Source organism: Schistocerca gregaria, chromosome 1, assembly GCF_023897955.1.
Source record: "Schistocerca gregaria isolate iqSchGreg1 chromosome 1, iqSchGreg1.2, whole genome shotgun sequence".
NCBI classification, from domain to species: Eukaryota; Metazoa; Arthropoda; class Insecta; order Orthoptera; family Acrididae; genus Schistocerca; species Schistocerca gregaria.
Genome location: NC_064920.1, coordinates 572,279,403 through 572,306,549, shown reverse-complemented (window position 1 = coordinate 572,306,549; position 27,147 = coordinate 572,279,403). Strand labels below are relative to the sequence as shown.

The following is a 27,147-nucleotide window of genomic DNA, read 5'->3' as shown; positions in this document are numbered from 1 at the left end:
TATTATATAATATAAAAATCCTATGCTATACAGTAAACAGGGAAAATAATGAAATGCTTTATTACAACGTAAGTGTGGTTTGTATTTAAGTAAGCTACTTAAAACAATGATAAGTGTTAATAGAGGTTTAAATTGTCAGCTGGAAGTGATTTATATTTTCTTTCTCTTTTTTCTTTGAAGCTTTTTGTGTAGCTTTTTCTACGATGAGTCGCTTGCTGAACTTCTTGGTGAAGTGACCAACAGCAATCCCCCATCATGTTGGTGTTCCAGCGGCCTTGGTAGCATTTTTCCATCACTTTAATGTCCTGGTGAAAACGCTCTCCTTGCTTCTCACTAACATCTCCCATACTGTCCGGGAAGTAATCAAGGTGACTGTTCAAAAAGTTAACTTTCAGCCACATTAAACATCCTAAAGTTTTAAACTTATTTAACATTGTAGCTATAATAGAAACATATTCTGGGTCTTTTTCATATCCTAAGAACTTTGTAATGACTTGCTTGAATGATACCCATGCTTCTTTCTCATTTAAGGTCATTGTGGATTCAAAGTTCCCCATCAAACATCAATTTTCTAATATCAGATCCGACAAAGGTGTCTTCTTTTAGTTTAGTTTCTGAAAGGTGTGGAAACTTCTGGCAGAGATACTTAAAACACAGTCCATCTTTAGGCAAAGCCTTTACAAACTGTTTCATTAGGCCTAACTTTATATGTAGGAGTACATTTTTTAAATCTACAAGATTTTAGCATAGAATGTTCTTCTCACCAGGTTTTAAAGACTCCCTCACAGGCCAGTTCTTTCTGCACCAGTGTTGATCCGTAGTGCTACTGTCCCTTTCACACAAGAAACATGGAAATTTGGTAAAACAACCTTGCTGACCAAGGAGCATGCATGTTACTTTTAGATCGCAACATATCATCCAACTATGAGGAGAATAGCCTATTTTATTTAGCACTATTTCTAATTTTTCATAGCTTTCTTTCATATCTACAGAATGTCCAACAGGTATAGATGCATACATTATCATTATGTAATAAAACAGCCTTTAAACTAGTTTTGGATGAATCAATAAACAGCCTCCAGTCTTCCTTTTTGTATACAATAGCAAACTCATTCATCAGACCAGGAATGTCTGAGCAGTACACTAAATCACCTTCTTGTTAAAAAAAAAACTTGGAAAATTGCTGCTCTCTCTTTCTCTTTATGTATATGCGGGTTCCGACTGCCAATAAGTTCTTTTCTTTTAATCTAGAGCCAAGCAATTCAGCTTTTTCTTTCGTTAAGCCCAGATCCCTTACCAAATCGTTAAGCTCAGTCTGAGTAAACAATTTGAGCTCTAGACTTTCTGTATTATAATGGAATTCATCATCATCTGGTTCATTTAAATCAGATTGTATATTAGTTCTTGGCTCCCTCCATATCATAGGAGCAGCAAATCTAAAGGCTTTTTTTCTCCTTTTTGGACCATTTTCTCAATCTTCAACACACACATAACATACTTTACGTGGTGCCCAAGATTTATCTTGATCACCAAGTTTAGATCCAAAGTATGATAGATAAACCTTTTTCACAAAGTCTGTAATGTTTCTTTTGTGTTTTTTAATCACAAATCCACCACAAATAAAAAAAACTGTCAGCAGAGTTTTTACAACCACAATTAGACATTGTACTGAGCACATGTACAGGAAACGGGGAAAGTGAGGTTAGATGGACAGTAAACAAAACAGCATCTGTTAACACAAAAATACAATCGACCTTTTTTTGCCAGCAAATGTTTTTCAGCAGTGTTACCAATGTCATCTACATTCATTACACCTCCTTTTTAAATTATTCTAACTATATAAAAGCTGTTAATGTCTTTAAAAAATTGCTTAATTTAATAAATTTAACTTTAAAATGTGAAGAAATGATGGGTGACACAGTTTTTATCATATTTGGATTCCCCACCCTAAATAACATAACAGTAATGTATTTTCAGTAGAAAAGTTTTTCCATCATTGGCCTGTGTAATCTGTGTTGTTGTGTGCATGGGAGTGTGTGTTTGGGTGTCTTTGTAGTTGTGTGTGTGAATGTGTGTCCTTGCCATAGAAAAAAGAGCTATTGCTCAAAATATAGTGTGAATGTTGTTTTTCTCATGTGTTTCTGTGTTCCACGCATCAAAATTCCCCTATAAATGAGTGGTTGCCTTTCCCCTGTTTTACATATTGCTCTATATAGGAATGTCCATTATTGTTAAAAATCTCCGATATCAAATTTTAATGGGACCTTAGAATAATTTCATAATAGTTTTTTGACATTTTTAACAATCTCACATACCACAAACAAAATTTGCACTATTACTGTTTTAAATGGAGATAATTCTGACTTACTATTGAAGCATTAGTCACATTACTTGTTTTGTATAAGTAACGAAGACTTTTCGTAATCCTGTTCAGTGGTTTTTAGAAATGTATAAAATCCGGCTTAATTTTTCTCTATCCAAAATAAAAAAATATTGTTGTTATAATTGATCTAAATCTCTACTTAGAACTTACTTTTAGGTGGTGTAAGCTGACGATTCTGCTCTTCACACCAGCCAACAGGATGTATGTATGGAGATGAGGGATCTGCCCAATAATCAAACGCTTCATCCAAACCATCAAAATGTACTAGTATCCTGTTATCAACAATGTCTGCCACTGTTGCCACACATACCAAGTTTTTGTTCTTGCGATCCACTGCCTCCAACTTCATACCTATACGGAAGCCACTAGGACACACAGCCTGTAAAAAGAATTTGAACAAAAACTGTTACTCTATTAGGTGTTCGCATCACCAACATGGACATTTAGGAACTAACACACAATCAATAGATCTTTTTTTCATTACTTTTGGCAGATCAGGACTGTTACTTACAACATCTCTCGAGGTTGTCCCAATTATTATTATTATTATTATTATTATTATTATTATTATTATTATTATTATATTATTATTTGTGTAATTAACTCACCCCCTCCCCAAAATACACATACTGCTGAAAAGGACCACAGAAAGCAAGTGTACAGCACAGACTATTGACATAATTCCACTCTAGGGATGGTCTGGATTGATATGAAAATAGAAGTAACAAACTTCATAATGCTATAATTGCTTTAGAAGAGCAATTATTCAGATTACCAGTTTTGGCAAACTATGCTGCCATCTGCAGATCTGTCAAGCAAAGACTGAGTAATCACAAAAAATGGTGCAATATATTTACAGAACATTTGCAACATAATGGGAATCCATAAGGCACCATAAGGAGAGGGAAAGACGAAAGGATGTAGGTTTTAAGGGAGAGGGTAAGGAATCATTCCAATCCCGGGAGCAGAAAAACTTACCTTAGGGAGAAAAAAGGACAGGTATACAATCGCACACACACATATATATCCACACATACAAAGACACAAGCAGACATTTGTAAAGGCAAAGAGTTTGGGCAGAGATGTCAGTCGAGGCGGAAGTACAGAGGCAAAGATGCTGTTGAATGACAGGTGAGGTACGAGCGGCGGCAACTTGAAATTAGCACAGATTGGAGCCTGGTGGGTAACGAGAAGAGAGGATATACTGAAGGGCAACTTCCCATCTCCGGAGTTCTGACAGGTTGGTGTTAGTTGGAAGTATCCAGGTAACTCGTACCGTGTAACACTGTGCCAAGATGTGCTGGCCGTGCACCGAGGCATGTTTAGCCACAGGGTGTCACAGTGTAGGCAGGTCAGCTGGTAAATCACGTAGGTGCTTTCACACGTGGCTCTGCCTTTGATCGTGTACACCTTCCAGGTTACAGGACTGGAATAGGTGGTGGTGAGTGGGTGCATGGGACAGGTTTTACACCGGGGGCGGCTACAAGGGTAGGAGCCAGAGGGTAGGGAAGATGGTTTGGGGATTTCATAGGGATGAACTAAGAGGTTACGAATGTTAGGTGGACGGCTGAAAGACACCCTTGGGGAGGTTTTCATGAAGGATGGATCTCATTTCAGGGCAGGATTTGAGGAAATCGTATCCCTGCTGGAGAGCCACATTCAGAGTCTGATCCAGTCCCGGAAAGTATCCCGTTACAAGTGGGGCACTTTTGGGGTTCTTCTGTGGGAGGTTCTGGGTTAGAGGGGATGAGGAAGTGGCTCTGGTTATTTGCTTCTGTACCAGGTCGGGAGGGTGTAATGGTTCAGGGATTCCGGACTGGAGCAGATTCGTTTGCCATGAAGACCTAGGCTGTAGGGAAGGGACCATTTGATGTGGAATGGGTGGCAGCTGTCATAATGGAGATACTGTTGCTTGTTGGTGGGTTTGATTTGGACAGACGTGTGAAGCTGGCCATTGGAGAGATGGAGGTCAATGTCAAAGAAAGTGGCGTGGGATTTGGAGTAGGACCAGGTGAATCTGATGGAACCAAAAGAGTTGAGGTTGGAGAGGAAATTCTGGAGTTCTTCTACACTGTGAGTCCAGATCATGAAGATGTCATCAATAAATCTGTACCAAACTTTGGGTTGGCAGGCACAAATGTCTGCTTGTGTCTGTGTATGTGCGGACGGATGTGTGTGTGTGTGTGTGTGTGTGTGTGTGTGTGTGTGTGTGTGTGCACGAGTATATACCTGTCCTTTTTTTCCCCTAAGGTAAGTCTTTCCGCTCCCGGGATTGGAATGACTCCTTACCCTTTCCCTTCAAACCCACATCCTTTCGTCTTTCCCTCTCCTTCCCTCTTTCCTGAAGAAGCAACTGTTGGTTGCGGAAGCTAGAATTTTGTGTGTATGTTTGTGTGTCTATCGACCTGCCAGCACTTTTGTTTGGTAAGTCACATCATCTTTGTTTTTAGATATATTTTTCCCACGTGGAATGTTTTTATCTCTATTATATTCATATCATTAATTTGAACCCAACAATTACGTTTGTTATTGTCACTGTTGCATTTCGAAATCTTTTCTGTCATCTTATTTTCTTTTTCTGTTTTTGCAAGTAGTTTCACTTTGTATTCACCTTCTCCTTTTTACCGTAATCTACCATACAATTTTATCCTGCCTGTATATACTCAATAGTATGTAACCCACTTCCAAACCATAACCCACAAAAAAAATTTTTATGCTTTCTACACTACCACTGCTATAAAATCCACCGTTTCCAGTTCACAAACAGTTCCTTTCACATATTAAACAACCATTTCGGCTAGTTCTAATAACTTTCACTTTATTTCCATTTCCATTTTTCCCACATCACTGATCATTTTTAGCCACTTCCCACAGGTTTTAACGTCATTATTTCTTCGTCAGACAATTGTTAGCCTCATTTTCATAATCTGCCACCACATAACCACTCCTTTTAATACATTTACACACAGTTTTTTTCGAAATTTTCCCAAATTTCTCCGCCCTTTAACGTGTTTTGGCGGCAACACAACCATCTAACCTTTGTGCACACTGTTGTTTACCAGCCCAAATTCACCACAGGATCAACATAGCTTAGCTTTAACCAACACTTTTTCGACTATTTTCACATCAGATCTCCAGTCCCTCAAACCCAAAGCCACTCACAGAAGAACCCCAAAAGTGGCCCACTTGTGAGAGGATACTTCCCAGGACTGTATCAGACTCTGAATGAGGATCTCCAGCAGGGATACGACTTCCTCAAATCCTGCCCTGAAATGAGATCCATCTTCATGAAATCCTCCCCACTCCACCAAGAGTGTCTTTCCGCCATCCACCTAACCTTCGTAACCTCTTGGTTCATCCCTCTGAAATCCCCAAACCATCTTCCCTACCCTCTGACTCCTACCCTTGTAACTGCCCCCGGTGTAAAGCCTGTCCCATGCACCCTCCCACCACCACCTACTCCAGTCTTGTAACCTGGAAGGTGTACACGATCAAAGGCAGAGCCACATGTGAAAGCACCCATGTGATTTACCAACTGACCTTTCTACACTGTGAAGCTTTCTATGTGGGAATGACCAGCAAAAAACTGTCCATTCGCATGAATGGATACAGGCAGACAGTGTTTGTTGGTAATGAGGATCACCCTGTAGCTAAACATGCCTTGGTGCACAGCCAGCACGTCTTGTCACAGTGTTACACCGTCTGGGTTATCTGGATACTTCCCACTAACACCAACCTGTCAGAACTCCGGAGATGGGAAGTTGCCCTTCAGTATATCCTCTCTTCTCGTTAACCACCAGGCCTCAACCTCCACTAATTTCGGAATCTGATGTCCTTGCGTATTGATTCATCACTCGACTCTTAATAGTGTCGAAACCGAGATTTGAATGCATAGACCAAGCAAATCCTCTGGAATACACAAGTCTTAAGACTAAAATTTTCAGGAAATAAGCGTCGTCGCTGCCCAACTCTATAAAAGTTGCCGCCGCTCATACCTCACCTGTCACTCAACAACATCTTTGCCTCTGTACTTCCGCCTCGACTGACATCTCTGCCCAAACTCTGTGACTTTACAAATGACTGCTTGTGTCTGTGTGTGTGTGCAGATGGATATGTGTGTGTGTGCAAGTGTATACTTGTCCTTTTTTCCCCCTAAGGTAAGTCTTTCCACTCCTGGGATTGGAATGATTCCTTACCCTCTCCCTTAAAACCCACATCCTTTCATCTTTCCCTCTCCTTTCCTCTTTCCTGAAGAAGCAACCGTTGGTTGCGAAAGCTTGAAATTTTGTGTGTGTGTTTTTTTATTGTGTATATCTACCAGCGCTTTCCCGTTTGGTAAGTCATGGAATCGTTTTTTTATAATATATTTTTCCCATGTGGAATGTTTCTTCAATTAGCTCATCATTGAGACAGGGGTATATTTTAGAGAGTCACAATTAATACTTTCTGCAAGACACTTGGAAAAGTGTAAATCTCTAAAAGGGGCCTATGTTCAATAACAGAGAACTTGTTTCTGTGAGTATTTACTGAACTGCCCACATAACCATTAGCATTGAAAATTGTAGTTTGAATTCAGGAAACAGCTAAGAAAGTATTTTACTAGTTCTTTTCCAGAGAACTGAGTAGTTCTGTATTACCCATCAGTCCACAAGGTTTTGAGACTATATTACTAAAAATAGAGGAAAGTTCAGGTGTTCTACAAAGTCTCTCCCCACTTGAGTACAGAACATCTGTACAACCATGTGAAACTGTCAGAATGGTCCTTCTTTGGTATGGTGTTCAACTTGGATGTCATATTCATGTTTTCTCCAGTCTTGGTGAACCATCTGAGGATCATTCTGCCCTTTGTCATTTTTGTGGTAGGTTCGTACAGATAACAAGTCTTGTAACGCATGGTGATTTGCTCCAAAAAAGAATTGTCTGCATTTTTCATTTAAATAAAACTGCAATATGCGTCCATACACTGTTCTTTTTGTTTGGGAATCAAGATGTGTGAACAAATTTTGCATGCACTTTTCTTCTTCAAAATATTCTGAAGAATTGCTTGAACATTTGATTTAGAGATGTTGCTCCACTGTGATTTATGACACAACAATGTTATCATATTGCTACTGCACATCTACTCCCTAATTTCACCAGCTCACAACTGACTGGATGAATGAAATTTTGTTTATAGTTGTTCGTTCAAGCTACCACCATAGTCACTATTCTGGTGTCATTTATAAAGCAGCAATGAAATCAGTATCAGAAATTTTGGGGCAGACAGTATCAGCTATGCACTGGAAAGTGGAGGACTATAATGAGGATATGCTACACATTAAACCACCTATAAAGCAAAAGGCTGATCTGAGTACCAAGAGGTGGTATATACTTGCTTGTCTGTGGCCTTTGAAGCAAAATATCAAGCCTTTTATCAGAGGATCTATAGTAATCAGAACTGTGGTGCAACATGCCATTTTTTACACACAAAAATCGTTGCCAAAGGTGAAGGGCATGTCAACTGCTAGAAAACAAATGCCCTAGAACTTATTTAGCATCAACCTGAGCTACTAAGACAATCACTGGGCCACACTTGTGAAGATATACAGAGGGAAAACACACAAAACTCAACAGGAGAGAGTACGAGGCAGATTAGCACAAAAATAGTGATGAAAATATATGCTTCCAAATTGAAAAGTGAAAAAAGAAAGAAAATTAATACTGAAATAGCCTTGAAAATAGCAAAAAAATATCAGAGAAGGGTAACTACAGAGGCAGAATGAGAAAAGATACTTGGTAAACAGGATAAGACACAATATCACTATTAGGACACAATTATTGTAATTTTCTCACTGCACAATTTTCTCTCTCTCAATATACAGTTTAAATGATTAAATTTTTCTATCCTCTATGAATATTTTTGGTTCTTCCTACCTTCTTTACTCCTTTCTCCTGATGAATACTTTTTTTTAAATAAAAATGTAAGGTGGGCTATTTTTATCTGCACATGTGGATTTGTCAGCCTACTGTGAGAACTCTTGTCTCAGTGTTTCATTACCAGGTGGTATTCTATGTAATGAGTGTTACCAAATTTTAAATGTTTGTGTCAAAAGCAAATTAAAATCCAATTATTAATATGCCAGAAGAAGAGTGGTATGTTGCCTGAAAAGTACATTAATGCTTTTGGTAGAGTAAGGCAGACAATCAATTTGGCTTGTGGATACACAAGCTGGGCTAGTAAACCATACCAAATAATTCATGAGGGTACAAATATTTCATGTTAAATAATACAGTGAATATAATCATTCTTCATCAAGGAACTTTTTCCTGTACTAATTGCCATACTTTCTCTTTGTTAAACCTTAGAACTGTCGTAATCATTAGGTTACTGGAACTCATATTATTAACCTTACCTATTACCATGGAAAAAGTTTGTTAAATAAATCATTGACCAAGAGCACAGACTTTCTTCCACCTTAAAGGCATTGTGAGGCTGATAGATATTTACAAAATTGAAATGGATCTTTATCCTTCGTTCTTCTTACAAATAAGAAGCATAAGGGGCAGTCAAATTAAAACAACACAGATGTAAAAAATTAAGTAAACTGTTAACTATTTCAAAAGTAATCACCGTAACTGTTAACACATTTATCCCATTGTAAGACAAAATGGTCAATGCCTTTATGAAGAAATGTTTGCAATTGCCTAAGGAATCATGGTAGTACCCAGCCATGCACCTCTTTGAAGTGCATTGATGGCCACAAATGTTTTTCTTCAGGGTTCAAAAATGTGGAAATCACATGAGGAGGGATCAGAAATGAATGGAGGATGTATAATGGGCCCCACACATGAGTGGCAGATCACAGTGATCTGTCGCATAGGATATTACTGCAATCAGTCGCTTTCTCACCTCGACGCAAGTGATTTAGCAAGCAATTTCAAACAGTATAAAAAATGCCACTGCATCGAGAACTTTTGCTATGGAAAAGGATCTGCTATTTTTAGAAGCAGTTGCAGTTGATTTCTGTATCTCCAGGAACACTTGCAAAAAACAAATTGAAAAATGTGTATTGCAATTTATTAAACTTGCTTTATGATGCTTTTCTTGGAAACTGTAGGTTACTTAACAGCATATATAATTATTTTAACTAATTAATGGAAAATCTCATATAAAGATGTGAAACAATTACTAACAAAGAGATAGAGGGGCTGGCCAGTACTTACCTCAGCTCAGTACAGCCGATAGAAACACAAAAAACAACCGAAAATTTAAGTTCCTAGCTTTCGGAATAAATGTTCCTTCATCAGGGAGGAGAGAGGGGAAAGAAAGGGAAGAAGGGAAAGTGGATTTAGTTACTCACAACCCAGGTTATGAAGCAACAGGGAAAGGAAAACAGGGAAGGTAGCAAGGATGGAGGCATGGTTGTCTGAGGGAAGCCAAAGATATTCTACTGCAGGTACTGTGCCAGCTTCAAACCAAAGAGGATGCATACAGAAGTAAAGAGGTGTATAGTATAAAGATGTAGGATGGAAAGATGCATGAATGGCTAAAGAGGAAAGGGAAAGAGGAGAAGACTGAAAAGTAAATGGGAGTGAGGTGGTTTAACGTAGGTTCAGTCCAGGGGGATGGCGGGATGAAAGGATGTGCTGGAGTGCAAGTTCCCATCTCCGCAGTTCAGGGGGACTGGTGTTGGGTGGGAGAAGCCAAATGGCACATACAGTGTAGCAGGTTCCTAGGTCCCTAGAATTATGCTAGAGGGCATGCTCCGCTACTGGGTATTGGATATCTCCTAGGCGGACAGTTCGTCTGTGTCCGTTCATATGCTCAGCCAGTTTAGTTGTTGTCATACCAATGTAAAAGGCTGTGCAGTGCAGGCATGTCAGCTGATAAATGACATGTGTAGTCTCACCTTGAATTGTGTATGTTTTCCTAGTAGCGGGGCTGGAGTAGGTGGTTGTGGGGGGATGCATGGGGCAGGTTTTGCAGCGGGGTCGGTTACAGGGGTAGGAACCGCTGGGTAGAGAAGGTAGTCTGGGAATATTGCAGGGTTTAACAAGGATGTTACGGAGGTTAGGGGGACGACGAAAGGCAACTCTGGGTGGTGTGGGGAGAATTTTGTCAAGGGATGATCTCATTTCAGGGGTTGACTTGAGAAAGTCATATCCCTGGCGGAGTAATTTATTGATGTATTCGAGGCCAGGATAATATTGGGTGACAAGGGGGATGCTTCTGTGTGGTCTGAGGGTAGGAATATTGTTGTTGGACGGGGAGGAATGTATTGCTCGGGAGATCTGTTTGTGGACAAGGTCTGCAGGATAGTTGCGGGAGAGGAAAGCACTGGTCAGGTTACTGGTGTAATTGTTGAGGGATTCGTCACTGGAGCAGATACGTTTGCCACGAATACCTAGGCTGTAGGGAAGGGAGCGTTTGATGTGGAATGGATGGCAGCTATCAAAGTGAAGGTACTGTTGTTTGTTGGTGGGTTTGTGGACAGAGGTGTGGATGTGAGCTTCAACAAGATGAAGGTCAACATCCAGGAAGGTGGCTTTGGTTTTGGAGAAGGACCAGGTAAAATTCAGATTCGAAAAGGAGTTGAGGTTATGGAGGAAATTAAGGAGTGTTTCTTCACCATGAGTCCAGACCACAAAGATGTCATCAATAAACCTATACCAGGCCAGGGAAAGCAGCTGTTGGGTCTTCAGGAAAGCCTCCTCCATGCGGCCCATGAAGAGGTTGGCATATGATGGAGCCATCCTGGTTCCCATGGCAGTTCCCCTGATTTGTTTGTAGGTCTGGCCTTCAAAAGTGAAGTAATTATGGGTGAGGATGAAGTTGGTAAGTGTGATAAGGAACGAGGTTTTTGGAAGATCTTCGGGTGGGCGTTGGGAGAGGTAGTGCTCAAGGGGGAGAGAGACCATGGGTGTATGGGATGTTTGTGTAAAGGGATGTAGCATCTATGGTCACAAGAAAGGTTTCAGGTGGGAGAGGAGTGGGAATGGATTTGAGGCGTTCTAGGAAGTGGTTTGTGTCCTTGATGTAGGATGGGAGTCTGCAGGTGATAGGTTGGAGGTGTTGGTCTACCAGAGCTACCCCTGTAACCGTACCCCGCTGCAAAACCTGCCCCATGCATCCCCCCACAACCACCTACTCCAGCCCCGCTACTAGGAAAACATACACAATTCAAGGCAGGGCCACGTGTGAGACTACACATGTCATTTATCAGCTGACATGCCTGCACTGCACAGCCTTTTACTTTGGTATGACAACAACTAAACTGGCTGAGCGTATGAACGGACACAGACGAACTGTCCGCCTAGGAGATGTCCAATACCCAGTAGCGGAGCATGCCCTCTAGCATAATTCTAGGGACCTAGGAACCTGCTACACTGTATGTGCCATTTGGCTTCTCCCACCCAACACCAGTCCCTCTGAACTGCGGAGATGGGAACTTGCACTCCAGCACATCCTTCCATCCCGCCATCCCCCTGGACTGAACCTACGTTAAACCACCTCACTCCCATTTACTTTTCAGTCTTCTCCTCTTTCCCTTTCCTCTTTAGCCATTCATGCATCTTTCCATCCTACATCTTTATACTATACACCTCTTTACTTCTGTATGCATCCTCTTTGGTTTGAAGCTGGCACAGTACCTGCAGTAGAATATCTTTGGCTTCCCTCAGACAACCATGCCTCCATCCTTGCTACCTTCCCTGTTTTCCTTTCCCTGTTGCTTCATAACCTGGGTTGTGAGTAACTAAATCCACTTTTCCTTCTTCCCTTTCTTTCCCCTCTCTCCTCCCTGATGAAGGAACATTTATTCCGAAAGCTAGGAACTTAAATTTTCGGTTGTTTTTTGTGTTTCTATCGGCTGTACTGAGCTGAGGTAAGTACTGGCCAGCCCCTCTATCTCTTTGTTTATATAATTATTTTCACTGATTCCAAGAAGACTGTTCATCTTTCAAGTGTGCTAATACAATTTATTTTTCATTTAGCAGTCCTCAGTTTCTTTTTATCCATTGTTATTATAGTTTAACTTTAAGTAGTCGCACAACACATTTTGTTTTGCAAGCTCAATGCATGTATAGAAATGTCAATAGAACAACTGCTGTTTATCATAACTCATTCTCGGAAGGAGAGTTTGATTACATGAAATGACAAGGGGTTTGAGTGTAGCTGCATAACAGATTTGGCCTGAGCTTTAAATTAAGATGCACACTTAATATTATGGTAGCTGTCTGCTATTCTGTTAAGAAGTTAAAAACTTTAATAATAAGAGTAACTGTTTCATAAATAACTCAAAATCAGCAGATAATGCCTAGTATATCAAGACTATAATTATAAACCTCCAACCAATTCTGCTTCTACAGCATTACAAAACCGGAGGCTGTATTTTGCATTACTTCTTAATATAAATGGCAACTTTGGCCTCGACTTCACTTCTCAGAGTAGTTTGTGATCCCTGAATACCTATTAATTCCAATGTAAAATTCTTACTCATCATGGGCAAGGGGAAACAAAACAAAAATGCACAACCATACTTAATAACTTGATGAAGGAGTCACAGTCATATCTTTGCTAACCAGATGTCAGCTGTCTGTGTGTATGAATTGATGTGATTCACCAGATTGTCTGGGATTTCCATTGTGATCAACAACCAATTGCTGTGATCTGTCCACACACATACAATCTACAAAGCAATCGGTCATCCATTAGACAGATGCTGTGATCTGTTGCTCTTGGGGGGGGGGGGGGGGGCTTCCCATTGAAACCTCTGCAGTGTAATTGAACCAACCTTGGAAATGTACAGACGAGCATTATCCTGCAACAGAATGATGTTGCCCGTCAACATGCCTGGGCTTTTGGACTTGACTGCGCATTTCGATTTCTGCAGTGCCCACATACCAATGTGTATCATTTGAAGCACATCATTGAATCCAAACACTCAGAAATGTTGACAGACCAGCAACATTCTGTTGCAAGTTAATATCTGATCACATGATGTCAAGGGTGTTTTCAATAAGAAGCATCAGTTTCGCTGGGATGCATTTACCCAACCTCTCTACAGTACCAATCTCTCCCCATGCAATTTCCATATTTTTGAAGTCCTGAAGGAAGACTTTTGTGGCTATCTATTTGCTTCAGCCAAAGAGATGCATGTATGGGTACAGTCTTGGGTACAGTCCCACAATTATTGAATAATGAAATAAGCTTATAACAATACTTGTATTTGGCATGACAGGTTTCAAAAAGTGTACAAAATCTGAGTGTTAACCATTTCACTAAAATGGAAAACAAATAATCTGAACAAAATTGGAGTATTCAAAAAATGGAATAAATTTTGTGTACTAACTTACATTTCCAGGCTTATTGGCAAAGAGATTCCTCGGAGCAGCCTGAGCATGACACTGCTTGAGATAGGCATTCCAGTTGAAACTGGCAGGCGAATAGCCTTTTGGTGGATGTAGCTTATGATTGTTTTTCTCACACCAACCCGCTGGGAAAATATCAACTGAATCCGCATTTACCCAAAAGTCATAGTTGTCAGGGTAGCCATCAAAGTGCAGTCTGATACGATAGCCTGTTTGGAAAGAGACAGTGTAATTACTTTACAAATAAAATTTTAGTAAGTGAAAATACAGGATTTGGTTCAGCTCACTTTCATTCATTTCTGTTTATCTCCTGAGTATGTATTCATAACTTAGTATCTCACTTTTCTGCATTACTTCAAATAGCACCTGCAATTGTAGTGTTACCAATGCTTGAAAAGTTACTTATAACAATTTTGCTTTAGGACACCTACATTTTACATGACTGGCTCTTTTATTTATGTTTACTTAGAGATTTTCATTACTATGATTTTGTTTCTTATTTAAAAGTCAACAATAATACTACCATATCATCAGAAGTCAATATTCTATTACTGAATGAGATGGATTTCTTGGTTAACATAAATGTTACTAATGCAGGCAATAAGTATAGGAAAAGCTAAGTATATAAAGCAGGAGATGTGAGAATTAATTATAATGTTCATTTAAAAAGTAATCATTTTAAGGCAGGAATTCACTATTCAATATCCAATAATCACTTGAATGCCACAAATGTCAGATATTTGGTAACAGCATCTGTGTCTTGTTATTTTTTTATTTAACTGAATTCTTTAGTTGTGTTTCAGGTTTTAAAAATAGTAATTAATTTATAGCTACACAGATGTTACATATTTGTCATATACCATTAGATATTAAATTCTAACCTTGTACATCAGAAACAGTGAGCACACAAAAATATGATGGATGTTCAGGATCAATTCCCTCAAGTTTCATGCCAACTTTGAAGCCATTTTTCATATATGGAAAAGGGTCACGAAACAGCTTCTGTGGAGCTTGTTTCCCTTTACAATGTTCCAGATATTTTGGCCATAAGAAACCTTTCTTGCTTGAGAGCCATGAAACAGTGGTCTGGAAAAAAATAAACTCATGACAAATAAAGAAATCTATACTAAAGGAACAATCATTGTTTTATTTCTGACACAGAGTCCTCATAATCTCTAGTTGAAATTCGCCACAGTAAAAATAAACATTGCATACTGGAGGTTGTTTTTGTTACTAGTATTACATAGATGGATATGACACTCTTAAATTGCTTCCCAACAGTTAACAATAAACTCCATAAATGAATTATTGACTTTTTTCAGTTAGTTTCACAGCATTTGTAAGACATTATTTTGGAAATCAGTGGAAAATCTATGTCAGAAAGGTTCCTGGGAAGTTTCTCTCTCTCTATGCCCAACTGAGCACGAGCTTCATCACCACAGAGTATGCTGTTAGTGAGATGCTAAGTCTTAACCCTCAACCAAGTCTAGGACCATGATATATCTAGCATGTAATATCACATTTTTTAGTTCCTGTAAGCTTCTTCACCACAAAGAAACTCACCGCCAAGTGGGAGGCCTGACATGGCCAACCTTTTTTTTTTTTTTTTTAATCATGTCTTTTTCTGTGAAATCCATTCATCCTAACAGTAGTGTTGACAAAGAATAGTTAACATATTAGTGCCTCGCATGCCCAGTCAGAACAATTACAACGAAACAACTTGTGTGTCCACGAGATACTGCCTAATCCAGCAGCATATCAGTATGCAAGTCTCTATATACTTCACATCACAGATCAAGTACCTATTATATCATCATAATCACAACACTAGATCTCACTTATACAGCACTCCAGCTATATGCACCTATAAAACAAAAACATTTCCAAAGTCCTTTCCCACTATTTCTGTACACTTATGAAACAAGCTACCCTAGACTCTGCACACAATTCAATACCCCACTGTATTTACGAAAAATTCAAAGCACTCACTTTTTCTAATTCGTAAATGATTCCTTATCCACTCCTCCCCTCTCCATGGCATCAAAAAACACCAATGTATGATCAGTTCTCTCTGTCAAACAATGAGGCAAGCACTGACTTCTTCTTACAGTTACCTGTTTCTTTTCATGTTTTTGTCACCCATTTCATTTTTCCTCTCATTACATATGACACTGCAGCTTCCAAACGTCTTGACCTCACCCACCTCTCCAATCCCATCTGCTGATGGAATGGCCTGTAGTCTAAATCCAACTGCATGTAAACCATCTTTATATCACCACTACTTACAAATCTAGGTAAACTTTTTTCTGCTGTAACTAATACTTTTTTCACTAGTCCTGTCATTAGTATTTGTCTACCCATTGTAACGCATATGTCACAATGGACATAATGATCAAATATGAAGAATTTATGGGTGCCCTGATAAAAAAAATTCGACATTTGCGAGTTGGGCTCACGTACTGAGGGTTCTGTACAAAGTTAATTATGTATATAGACAGTTATTCATTCCAGGAATTGAGAATATTGACCGTTCTTGCCCATTACTGACCCTGATGCTGGTGAGATATCGGTCCCAGGGATTCCAAGGTTTTCGAGGTTGTTTCAATTTTAATAATATGAATGTGACAAAGTCATGCAGGAGGCAGGCAACCATTATTATAATAATCAGCAGTTCTCCATTCAGTCTGAATGGGTCGTAATGGCAAGAGTCAGACATCAGACAAGGAATTACTTTATTGCTCGTGTGACATACCTGGAATTTATCCATCATCAGGTATCCAGGAGTGATTACCACACTTAGGTATGGCAATCCAAGTAGTATGTGTTTTAACCACTCCTGGATACCTGATGATGGATAAATTCCAGGTATGTCACACGAACAATAACTTAATTCCTTGTCTGATGTTTGGTTTTTACCATTGTGACCCAGTTATCTTAAGAGCAGAAAAACTGATTGTTTTCAAATTTGACGTCACACAACAAATGACAAAAGAAGTTTTTTTGTCTAATATAATTACAACTTAACAATTTTTGTAATTTTTCCTTTACTTGTACTGTGAAACATTACTACCTGCCAAACTTCATGAGTCTAGGTCAACAGAAAGTACCCTATAGGTTTTGATGAGCGTTTGCAAGTATAAAAATAATATGACCTATATTGTCATATCTTTTAACTGCATTGACTTTGAACCTTCAACGTTTTATGCTGCCAAGTAACCATAGTCCTCAATATGCGACATAAATTTCAACTGCATATGTCTACCCATTCTTGAGAGAAAAGGTTTTTAACAGTCACACAGACAGACAACAAAGCGACTCTCTAAGGGTTTCATTCCTTCTGATTTAGGTACGGAATTCCAGAAATACAATAAATAAATAAACATGGCAGAACAACCTGACTAGCCAAATGTTGTGGTTCTGGTGTTTAATTATACCTGAATCAAAATTATAGATATTGGGGTAAAATGCCTGACAACTAAGCTATGTGGAGCAAACTGTACTTACTAAACAGTGTAGTTTTTTCTAGGGGCAAAAGGATTAGGTGGCTGGAAAGCAGCACTGTAAGTGTAGGTATTGTAATTAGTTGCTGGTCACCCAAATGAGACAGCCCATTTTGACAAACTGTCATAACAATGGAAAGAGGAACAAAATTTAAGGAAATAAGAACATGAAATAAAATGCAGCATACGTTCATTAAGATTTTGGGGATGGACTACACACTTTGAGTTCATGAATAATGATGTGAAAACATAGTACCTAAATGGCCTGAGAACGGATGAAATGAGTGGTAGCTATACTTTTCTTAATAGAAAAAAATATATTTTGGATGGGTTGGTCCCAGATTCAGTTTGGTTTTAGAGCAGATACATTTATTTTTTTGAGTAGGGAAATATGAAGACTGACTGATTCCGACATTGAAGAAATGATGTAATAAAATGAAGGTAAGTATGATTAAAGACTCATGAAAGGCTGTTGCAAGGTAGATTGTGCTGTGAAATAATTGTTAAGGAAAAAAATTGATACATTGCTTTGTTTCTGAGTTAATTAGCATCGTGTGCACGAATTCAAGTGGTCCACCACAGATGGTGACACCAAATGTGTTCTTGGTTTCCTAAAACAGAACATGAGGGCTATATAAATATTGGACATGGGTTGGCAGTAAGGATTGAATGTGAGTCTAAGGCTGAGCAGTCTCGTGTGATATCATCTACACTATGAGAATAACTGATACAAACTGTATCTGGCAGGCAGCTTGAACCTGAAAGTGCTACAGCCTGATTGGCTACCTTCAGTGCTAATCAACTTGGAAACAGCACAATGTACTGAATTTCTTTTTCTCAGCAAAGCCTATCCTACAACACCCTCAGAAGCTTTTCAGACTGTTTCTGAACACCCTGTATAATGGATACCCAAGAACATTGTTTTATGATTTTGCACCCCAAAGAGGTTGTGAGAAACAGAACAGGACTGATGCAGCCAACCTGTGATACGAACAACTGCATGGGAAAGAATAAGCTGCGGTCTCCTTCAGTGAAATTTTCTGAATTCATCTGAAGTGACTATAAGAAAGCAAAGTAATTACAGCTTTGTGGGAATTTGAAATCTTATCACTTCAAATACAAAATTCATGTCTTCATCATCACATGACCTCAACCTTATCATATATATGAACTACTTAAAGCCAGAAGACCACACAGACTGACAGAAAATTTTTACCACAAAGCTAACTACATTTCACATCCAGGGGTGATTCTAGAAGTCGTTCATGGGGGTGGGGGGTGAGGGCGGGGCCAATGGTGGGGGTGGGGTGGGGAATGGAATATCACTTAACAAAAGGAGAGTTGGGGGTCCTCCACTGTCAAATTGGTAAAATTTGATGTTGCTTAAAGTAGTTTTTGGTAACTGTTTTGGAGTTCAGGGTAAAAACGTATCTACAGAACGTATGTGTGCCCAGGAAAATAATACGATTTGACCCAGATGTCTGGCGATTAGAAGTTTTTGTCTGGGGTCAGCAATTTACGTGTTGGTAGGCATACCCAACATATTTATCTTTCTTGATTATTGTAAGTGGTACTTGTACATTAATATACATCTAATTTATATTAATAAATAATAAGGTGCCCATTTTAAGTTCAATTATATTTATTAGTTTAGATAGTAAGCTATTTGCTGCTCTAATTGTTTTGTTAAAATGTCTTTGAAACACATTGCAACCTATATTGCTACATAATTATAAAAAAAATGATGTAATCTGTTGAAGCAATATATTCGCTGATTTCTGAAGTCATTTTATCCAGTGTAATATGATACTCCATACTCCATAACCCCCCCCCCCCCCCCCCCCCAGCCACCACCCTGGTTCACATCTACGTTATGCATACCAGATGTGTTGCAGAGGGTACTTTGCATATCATTGGCATTTCTCATTTCGTTTGGGATTTATGAACAGTCAGAAGGAAGAAATGTTGGTACGCCTCCACATGAACTCAAATTTCTCCAGTCATTTAATATATGCATTTAATATATTATTTAATTTTTCTTGAAACATAACTTGCTCATAATTTTAAAAGCAAACCACTCCATAGGCTTATCTCCAGAAGTGTACATCACTGGAATTGAATCAGTATTCTGTGAAGCTCTTGCTTTTACTAAACAAACCTGTGATAAAATCTAAAATATGTTAACTTTTATTGAGATATTTCCTTTTTTGTAAACCAAATTTTTCAGGGGTGAATTATGTTTTCTTGGATCTTTTTTTCCAATAAATCTCATTGTGGCACTGGCCTTTTAGTCCAGTCAATGAAGAAAATGTAGGGGAGGAAATTCGTGTGGCTATACATGTTTCTACAGTGGTAGGAGGGAATGGAATAAACAACATACTAAGAATCCTGACTGTTGCAGTGTGTGTGTGTGTGTGTGTGTGTGTGTGTGTGTGTGTGTGTGTGTGTGTGTGTGTGTGTGGTAGAGGGAGCGTCTAAAGGTAAGTTTTTGTTTTTCTTAAATAGCTCAAAAACTGCAACTTCTATCAAAAATGTCTTCCTCTACAGAATTAAATTTTCAACACAAAATGTTCTATGATTTTTTTTCTCTGGTACGAACAGCTTCCACGATGCAGGGATGGAAAAATCACAGATTAAGTAGCGTAAAATTAATGTTTATTGTGGAATAATGTGAGGAAAGAACAATTATGAAATGTGCGTACCATACCTAAGTGCAGTAGACCTGTATTACCGGATAAATTGTGTTTTGGAAGTGTAACGGATTGGAGGGGGCAAAGGAAAGAAAAAGTGTGAAGGAGGGTAAGCTGTCAGATTGTGATCATATACTTATTTACTTAACAGGTCTGCAAACTGAAGAGTGAGCCAGAATATCACACTATCTCTGCCCCTGTAAGTCAGAAGAAGCAAATACAGGATGATTCACAAAGTTATACCGAACCTTCTGAAGTGCACCTTATGAATTGCTGGTGATGCATAGTGTGTCAGTTCCACAGAATGCATTAACACTACATACAATATACCAGGGTTGGAACTTAAATAATGGCAACTATTTATTCACAACCGATACAAAAGAGTTACATATTTGCACCTGTTATTGTCCTTCAAAGTAGTCACCAGCATTGTGTAGAACCCATTGCCAGTGATGTGGAAGGTGTAGTATATTGTTAGCAGAGCCTATTCTGTTGATGGTGCAAATGGAGTGGTCTACTGCCTGTCGAATCTCTGGAACAGATCTGACGCGAATGCCACAAAGTGGTTCCTTCATCTTCGGAATCAAATCAAAGTCAAAAGGACTTAAGTCCAGGGCGTATGGTGGATGGTACAGTACTTCCCAGTCCCATCAACCGAACAGAGCAGCCACAGCTTGTGCTGTATATGCCTGTGCATTGTCATACAAAATGATGAGTGGGTCGTGCACAAAGTGTTGCCACTTCCATCGCAAAGCTGGTTGCAGATGATGCTCCAAAAATGAACAGTGATACTGTGCACTGAAGGTCTGCCATGGAGGAACATAATGCATTTTCGATCACGTGACCAAATCTTGATATTTAATGGTTTTTAAGCTTTAATTACATAAAAATAAGAGATATTTTGTGATAATATTGGTGGTAAATGCTATTTAAATGTTATAAGCAGTCCGAATAACAACAAACCAAACCATATTTTAAACACAGGAAAATGACCTATTGAAATAACTAGTTTTGTTAGTGGAGGGCATGACATGACATCCTGTGAAAATTAGAAAAATGATATTGACACACGCGTGCTGAATACTCGCTGCACGCTATATATTACGGAACGGAAGGCGTCCGTCAGTGTTCGATGGCTCACCTGAGGAAGGCTGGCAGTTGTCCAGTCAAAATATCGTGGATGGAAGCTAACGACGACCGGCTACAAGCCCGAAATCTTTTTGAATATTTAGTTCACCAGGAAAATTTTAAATTTCGCATTAGCTCCATATTTTACAATCACATACAACCATTTGCTCTACCAAAGATCCATACCCAAAGACTGGAAAGTTTCACAGGTCACACCAATATTCAAGATAGGTAATAAGAGTAATCCATTTAATTACAGGCCCATATCATTAACTTCGATATGCAGCAGGATTTTGGAACATATAGTGTGTTCGAACATTATGAATTACCTCTAAGAAAACAGTCTATTGACACACAGTCAACATGGGTTTAGGAACACAACTAGCTCTTTTATTTGGATGAAGTGTTGAGTGCTATTGACAGGGGATTTCAGACTGATTCTGTATTTCTGAATTTCCAGAAGGCTTTTGACACTCTACCACACAAGTGGCTCACAGTGAAATTGCGTGCTTATGGAATATCGTCTCAGTCGTGTGACTGGATTTGTGATTTCCTGTCAGAAAGGTCACAGTTTATACTAGCTGACATAAGGTCATCAAGTAAAACAGAACTGATTTCTGTGCATTCCCCAAGGTAGTGTTATAGGCCCTTTGCTGTTCCTTATCTGTATAAACGATTTGGGAGACAATCAGAGCAGCCGTCTTAGGTTGTTTGCAGATGACACTGTCATTTATTGACTAAGTAAGTCATCAGAAGACCAAAACAAATTGCAAAACGATTTAGAAAAGATATCTGAATGGTGCAAAAATTGGCAGTTGACTCTAAGTAACAGAAGGTGTGAGGTCATCCAGTGAGTGCTAAAAGGAATTCGTTAAACTTCGGTTACACGCTAAATCAGTCAAATATAAAGGCCATAAATTCAACTAAATACCTCTGAATTACAAACTTAAATTGGAAGGAACACACAGAAAATGTGACAGATCTACTAAGGAGACTGTCCATAGTAGGCTTGTCCGTCCTCGTTTAGAATGCTGCTGTGCAGTGTGGGATCCTTGCCACATAGAACAGATGGAGTACATCAAAAAAGTTCAAGGAAGGGCAGCACATTTTGTATTATCGCAAAATATTGGAGAGTGTGTCATTGAAATGATACAGGATTTGGGCTGGACATAATTAAAAGAAAGGCATTTTTGTTGTGATGGAATCTTCTCATGAATTCCAATCACTAACTGTCTCCTCTGGATGCGAAAATATTTTGTTGACTCCAACCTACATAGGGAGAAATGTTCACCATGATAAAAAAAGGGAAATCAGAGCTCGCGTGAAAAGATATAGGTGTTCGTTCTTTCTGCGAGCTATACGAGATTGGAATAACAGGGAATTGTGAAGGTGGTTCGATAAATCCTCTGCCAGGCATTTAAATGTGATTTGCAGAGTATCTATATAGATAGACATGTTGATGTAGAATATATTACTGATGACTAAAGTCTGTTATGTGTATCCGTTGCATTTATTAAACTTATGGAAAATGCCACGAACTTGCGCGACAACGGAATAATTAGTGAGATGGTGGCTGTTGCCTTCATCTTTTTAAGATACAAAAATAGATGAATTACGATGTTCAGGAAGCACCACTTTCCAATGGGTTTTATAAGCATCAAAAATACAACTACTCTAAATGAAAATCCAAATGTGTACTGTGATTTCAAATACATACTTTGTCATCTGATACATCATCTGCTGTTTCATCAGACTTGGCCACAGGCTGTGCAGATATCTCTATTTCACAGTTTTCTTTTGCAGTACTGGACACCATGCCACTTTGCACAGCACGAGCATAATGATGTTGTAAATGCTGAAGTAACTGACGATCACGAGGCATTGGTCGCAGGCGATGCCGTGCATAGTTTTGCGACTGCTGCTGTTGCATTAACTGCAATAAACGCTTCTTGCGTCGCCGCAAACGGAGTAGAAGCAAATCACGTTCACGCTTGCTCTGTTGAGCACGCCTATTTGCAAAGTTTGAAGCACAAAGATCACTACAGAACCTTGAAGAGACAAATTCTGTTGACAATCCATAACAGCCACATCCCTCACAACAATAGATTTCATCAGTGCCACTACTGCTGCTGCCTCCATCAGCTGCTTGTCCTGAATTACCTCCAGATGGGTTCTCCTTCTTGGGAGGACGTACGACTTGCTGTTGTAAAGAGGGAGCTATAAATAATAGAAACAGTATCATTAAACATTTCTTTCCATTCTTCAAACACTAAATTACTTACTGCCTACTTTTATTTCATGAAAGAATGAATTAAATTTAGAAAAACAATGTGTGTATTGAATACACTTACTGCTACTGGAATGTTTTTCCTCCCTTTTGTCCACAGCCTTAAGAATGGAAGAGCAATCATTTGTAGCTGATGTTTGTTCAGTATTTTCACATTCCTGAGCTTCAGGGGCTGATTTACAGTCTTGCTTCAGCTTTTCACAGTCATCTTCATCAATCATCTCCATAATTCCAAATTCATTCATGCGAAACTGGAAAGAGATTATACAACACACTCATTACACTTAACATACTTTGACAGCAGGATTACAAAAGAAAATGGCTGCAGTTGAACAGAAGCATAGAATTTCAATTTTTTTAAGCAAGAGTCACCATAGAAATGAGAACAGACTAACAGTAATTTATCTGCCTAAGTGACAAAGCAGTCTATTGATGTCTCGGAAATTTTAATCTTATTACATCGACTGAAATAACCCACAGTCGCTAAATTATGAGCCTTGCTATGACTGTTTGGCTAGTCTTACAACTTGATCAAACAGTATTATAATAATGAAATTATACGTAGAATGAGAAAACGCAACTACTCAATCAATATATTTTTAAAATAAGTGATGGCAAAATATGTTACACAAAACTTCTTTCATGAAATAATAAGGAAAGGCAACCACTAACCTGTCATTGAATAATGATGGTACAGAGAAAAACATAACAGTATGGAGATATTATGAGCTTTCAAACTATTATACTTGTTCCAACTGTAAGTTCATTTTCTCTCGCACATAAACATCCAAACTGGACTCAAAATGGTGACATTCATAAAACTAAAAGGGAAAGGTTTGGGACAAATGTGAGGGGAGGCCAAAGGTAAGGTTTGGAAAGTGGAGAAGTAATGTGGAAAATGAGAGGACAGGCAAAGTGAGAGTATATGTAATATGGTAGGGAGGGGACTAGTGGAGGTTGGGCAATTCCTTCAACACAGTTAAAAAGTTCTGTTGAGGGTGTGAGTGTGGCAGAGGGATCCAAACAATACAGATACTGAAGCACCTACAGAAGTAATTGGTGTTGTGGAAAGCATTACGTTCAGCAACAGGATGGTTGAATTTGTGACTGGCTGGTCACAATTGGGTAGTGGCCTTCATGTTCAGCAAACAATGTAAGGGTTATCCTATCAAAAATACTATCCCCCCCCCCTCCTCCCACACACACACATATACACACACACATACAAATCAGAATTACATCAATAACCCAATCTACACATGTAGAAGTCCATGCCTATGTCAACTGTGCTCTGAATCCTGCATCATAAGTGTTGGATAACCAACATGCAAGACCTGTCTTATACGCCAATCCACCACCTCATCCCACACGTATTTCCTGTCCTGTAACAGTTATGGTCAAGTGTAAAATAGTTAAGTGTCTACTATGCTCCAGTCTCAGTGAGGAGGGGTGGCAACCAATGAGTTGTCTATGTGCATAAGTGCTCACCATCAAACTGTAGCTAATTTATTGATTGATTGATTGATCGATTGATTGAGGGAGCATGGGACTAAACGGCAAGGTCATCAGTTCCACGATTCCAAAGTTACACACAGAAGAGAGAGCGTCCGCTAAAAGTGGAGAGGAGTCAAACTATAAAATGAGGAAGATAAAATACACACAGTAGAAGATATAAAATGGTAGTCCAAATCTAAAAAAATGGGAAAACAGAGGGATACGAGGGAGTGGTCATGGGTCCCAGACCGAGAAAATGTGGAGAGAGGCTCCAACCACAACCACCCTGCCCCTGCTCCAGGAGTAAAGCAAAACCTCATATCTCAAAATATAAATCATTTTCATGAAGGAAATTGAGGACGAGTTCAACCATCCATGAATCATCTACCAATATTAAACTTAAGGAATCTGGAAGATGATACTTAGGACGAAGGGCCAAAAGAAGGGAACATTCCACCAATATATGACGTAGACAGCATAAGACAGTGGACGCCTTATGAGAGGAGTGGAAGGAAGAGTGCCAAACTGCAGCAAACTCATTGATCATGTGGAGTTTATTACTGTGAGCAGTAGAGCACCAGATGTCATTCCACTTTTGGGAAAAGAGAGATATGATATAGATCCGCATATCTACAGCTGGAATCATGGAATGGAATTGGGGGGAGGGGGGAGGTGTCTGCTTCTGTAGCGAAATCATCAGCCAGTTCATTCCCTGGGATGCACATTTGACTTGGGTCCCACAGAAAGACAACTGATCAGGTGACATGGCAAAGGGCAGAGAGCAGGTAATGGATAAGAGAGGCAAAATGGTGAGAAGACTGGCATTGGTCGATGCCCTGCAGGCTGCTCATTGAGTCAGTACAAATTAACACAGTGCGGAGGGAGGCCTGAGAAACAGAATGGAGGGCTCTGTGAATGACTAAGAGCTCTGCTGTGAACACACTACATGACCCCGGCAATAAATGGTGTTCTAAGCCAGTAGGAGACATGAAGGTGTATCCCGCCTTATCTATCATCTTAGAACCATCAGTGTAGAAGATGGTGGCACCCTGGAACTCTGCAAGGATGGCATATACAAGATGCTGGAAAACCACTGGAGTGGCAGAGACTTTAGGACCCTGGAATAGGTCGGTCCTAATCCATGGTCTAGGCACCAACCAAGGATAGGTGTTAGAGGAAATACACAGGGCGCATTCCAGTGAGTAGATATGGAGATCCAGACATAGGGAAGTGAGATGCATTCCAACCAGCAATCCCACCCATGGGCAGTAATCAAGAGGCAGACATGACTCATTTGCGAAGGGTCACTTGATGATCAGGGACTTGGCAAATGGTGATTGCGTAAGAAACCAAGAGTTGGCTCTATCATATTTGTAGAGGGAGACTCACCCTTCTGTGAGAAGAATGTCAACAGGAGTAGTGCGAAAAGCACCACTAGCCAGATGCACCTCACAGTGATGAACAGGGTCAAGTAGTGATGAACAGGGTCAAGTAGTTGCCGAGTGGAATGAGCCGCTGAGCCACAAACCTGACTATCATAAACAAGTCTGGACAGGACCCGAGCACGGTTGAGATGGAGAAGAGTGGCAAGGACTGCACCCCTAAATGTGTCAGCCAGGAGGTGGAGAGCATTAAGCTTTTGCATGCATGTAGTCTTTAGGTGGTGTATATGAGGCAGCCACGTCAGCTTTTTATCAAAAATAAGGGCAAAGAAATGGGACTGTGCTACAACATCGTGGAGCTGGTCACTTAAATAAAGTTCTGGATTGGGGTGCACTGTGGGTTGATGACAAAAATTCATAACCCATGTTATGGGGGGAGAAAATTGAAAGCCCTGTGAGATGGCCCAAGCAAAGGCCCATCGGATGGCACTTTGTGGCCGGCACTCAGCAGATGCTACCAAGTGGGAGCTGCACCAGATGCCAAAATCCTCGACGTACAATGCTGAGGTAACCACAGGCCCCCACACAGGTTACAAGTTCATTGTTGGCTATGAGAATGAGGGTGACAATTAACACAGAACCCTGTTGGATAGCGTTCTCCTGAATCTGAAGGGCATTGAGTGAAGCACCAACTCGAACCAGGAAGAGCCAGTGAGATAAAAACTTGCGGATAAAAATCAAAAGATGGCCATGGAAGCCCCAGTCATGGGGGCAACTAAAATGTGATGGCGCCAAGCCATGTCATACACCTTATGTAGGCCAAAGAAGACAGTGACAAGGTGCTGACAGTAAAAGCTTGTCGGATTGCTGTTTCTAATCTGAGTAAATGATCAGTTGGGGATTATCCTTCCTGAAAGCCACATTGATACAGGGA

The 27,147-nt window shown here is 39.6% G+C and overlaps 1 protein-coding gene across 6 annotated transcripts in view; it reads right to left on the bottom strand.

Annotated features, from left to right (window-relative positions):
• The window catches only part of LOC126356406 (lethal(3)malignant brain tumor-like protein 3), an 89,371-nt gene that overhangs the window by 27,552 nt on the left and 34,672 nt on the right, over window positions 1–27,147 (bottom strand). For all 6 annotated transcript variants that reach the window (XM_050007368.1, XM_050007370.1, XM_050007369.1 and 3 more), the window contains 5 exons: window positions 23,402–23,588; window positions 22,768–23,267; window positions 14,614–14,818; window positions 13,718–13,941; window positions 2,534–2,762 (listed from right to left, as the gene is read on the bottom strand). In XM_050007368.1, the coding sequence (XP_049863325.1) occupies window positions 2,534–2,762; window positions 13,718–13,941; window positions 14,614–14,818; window positions 22,768–23,267; window positions 23,402–23,588 (1,345 nt within the window). The remainder of the gene's footprint in view (window positions 1–2,533; window positions 2,763–13,717; window positions 13,942–14,613; window positions 14,819–22,767; window positions 23,268–23,401; window positions 23,589–27,147) is intronic.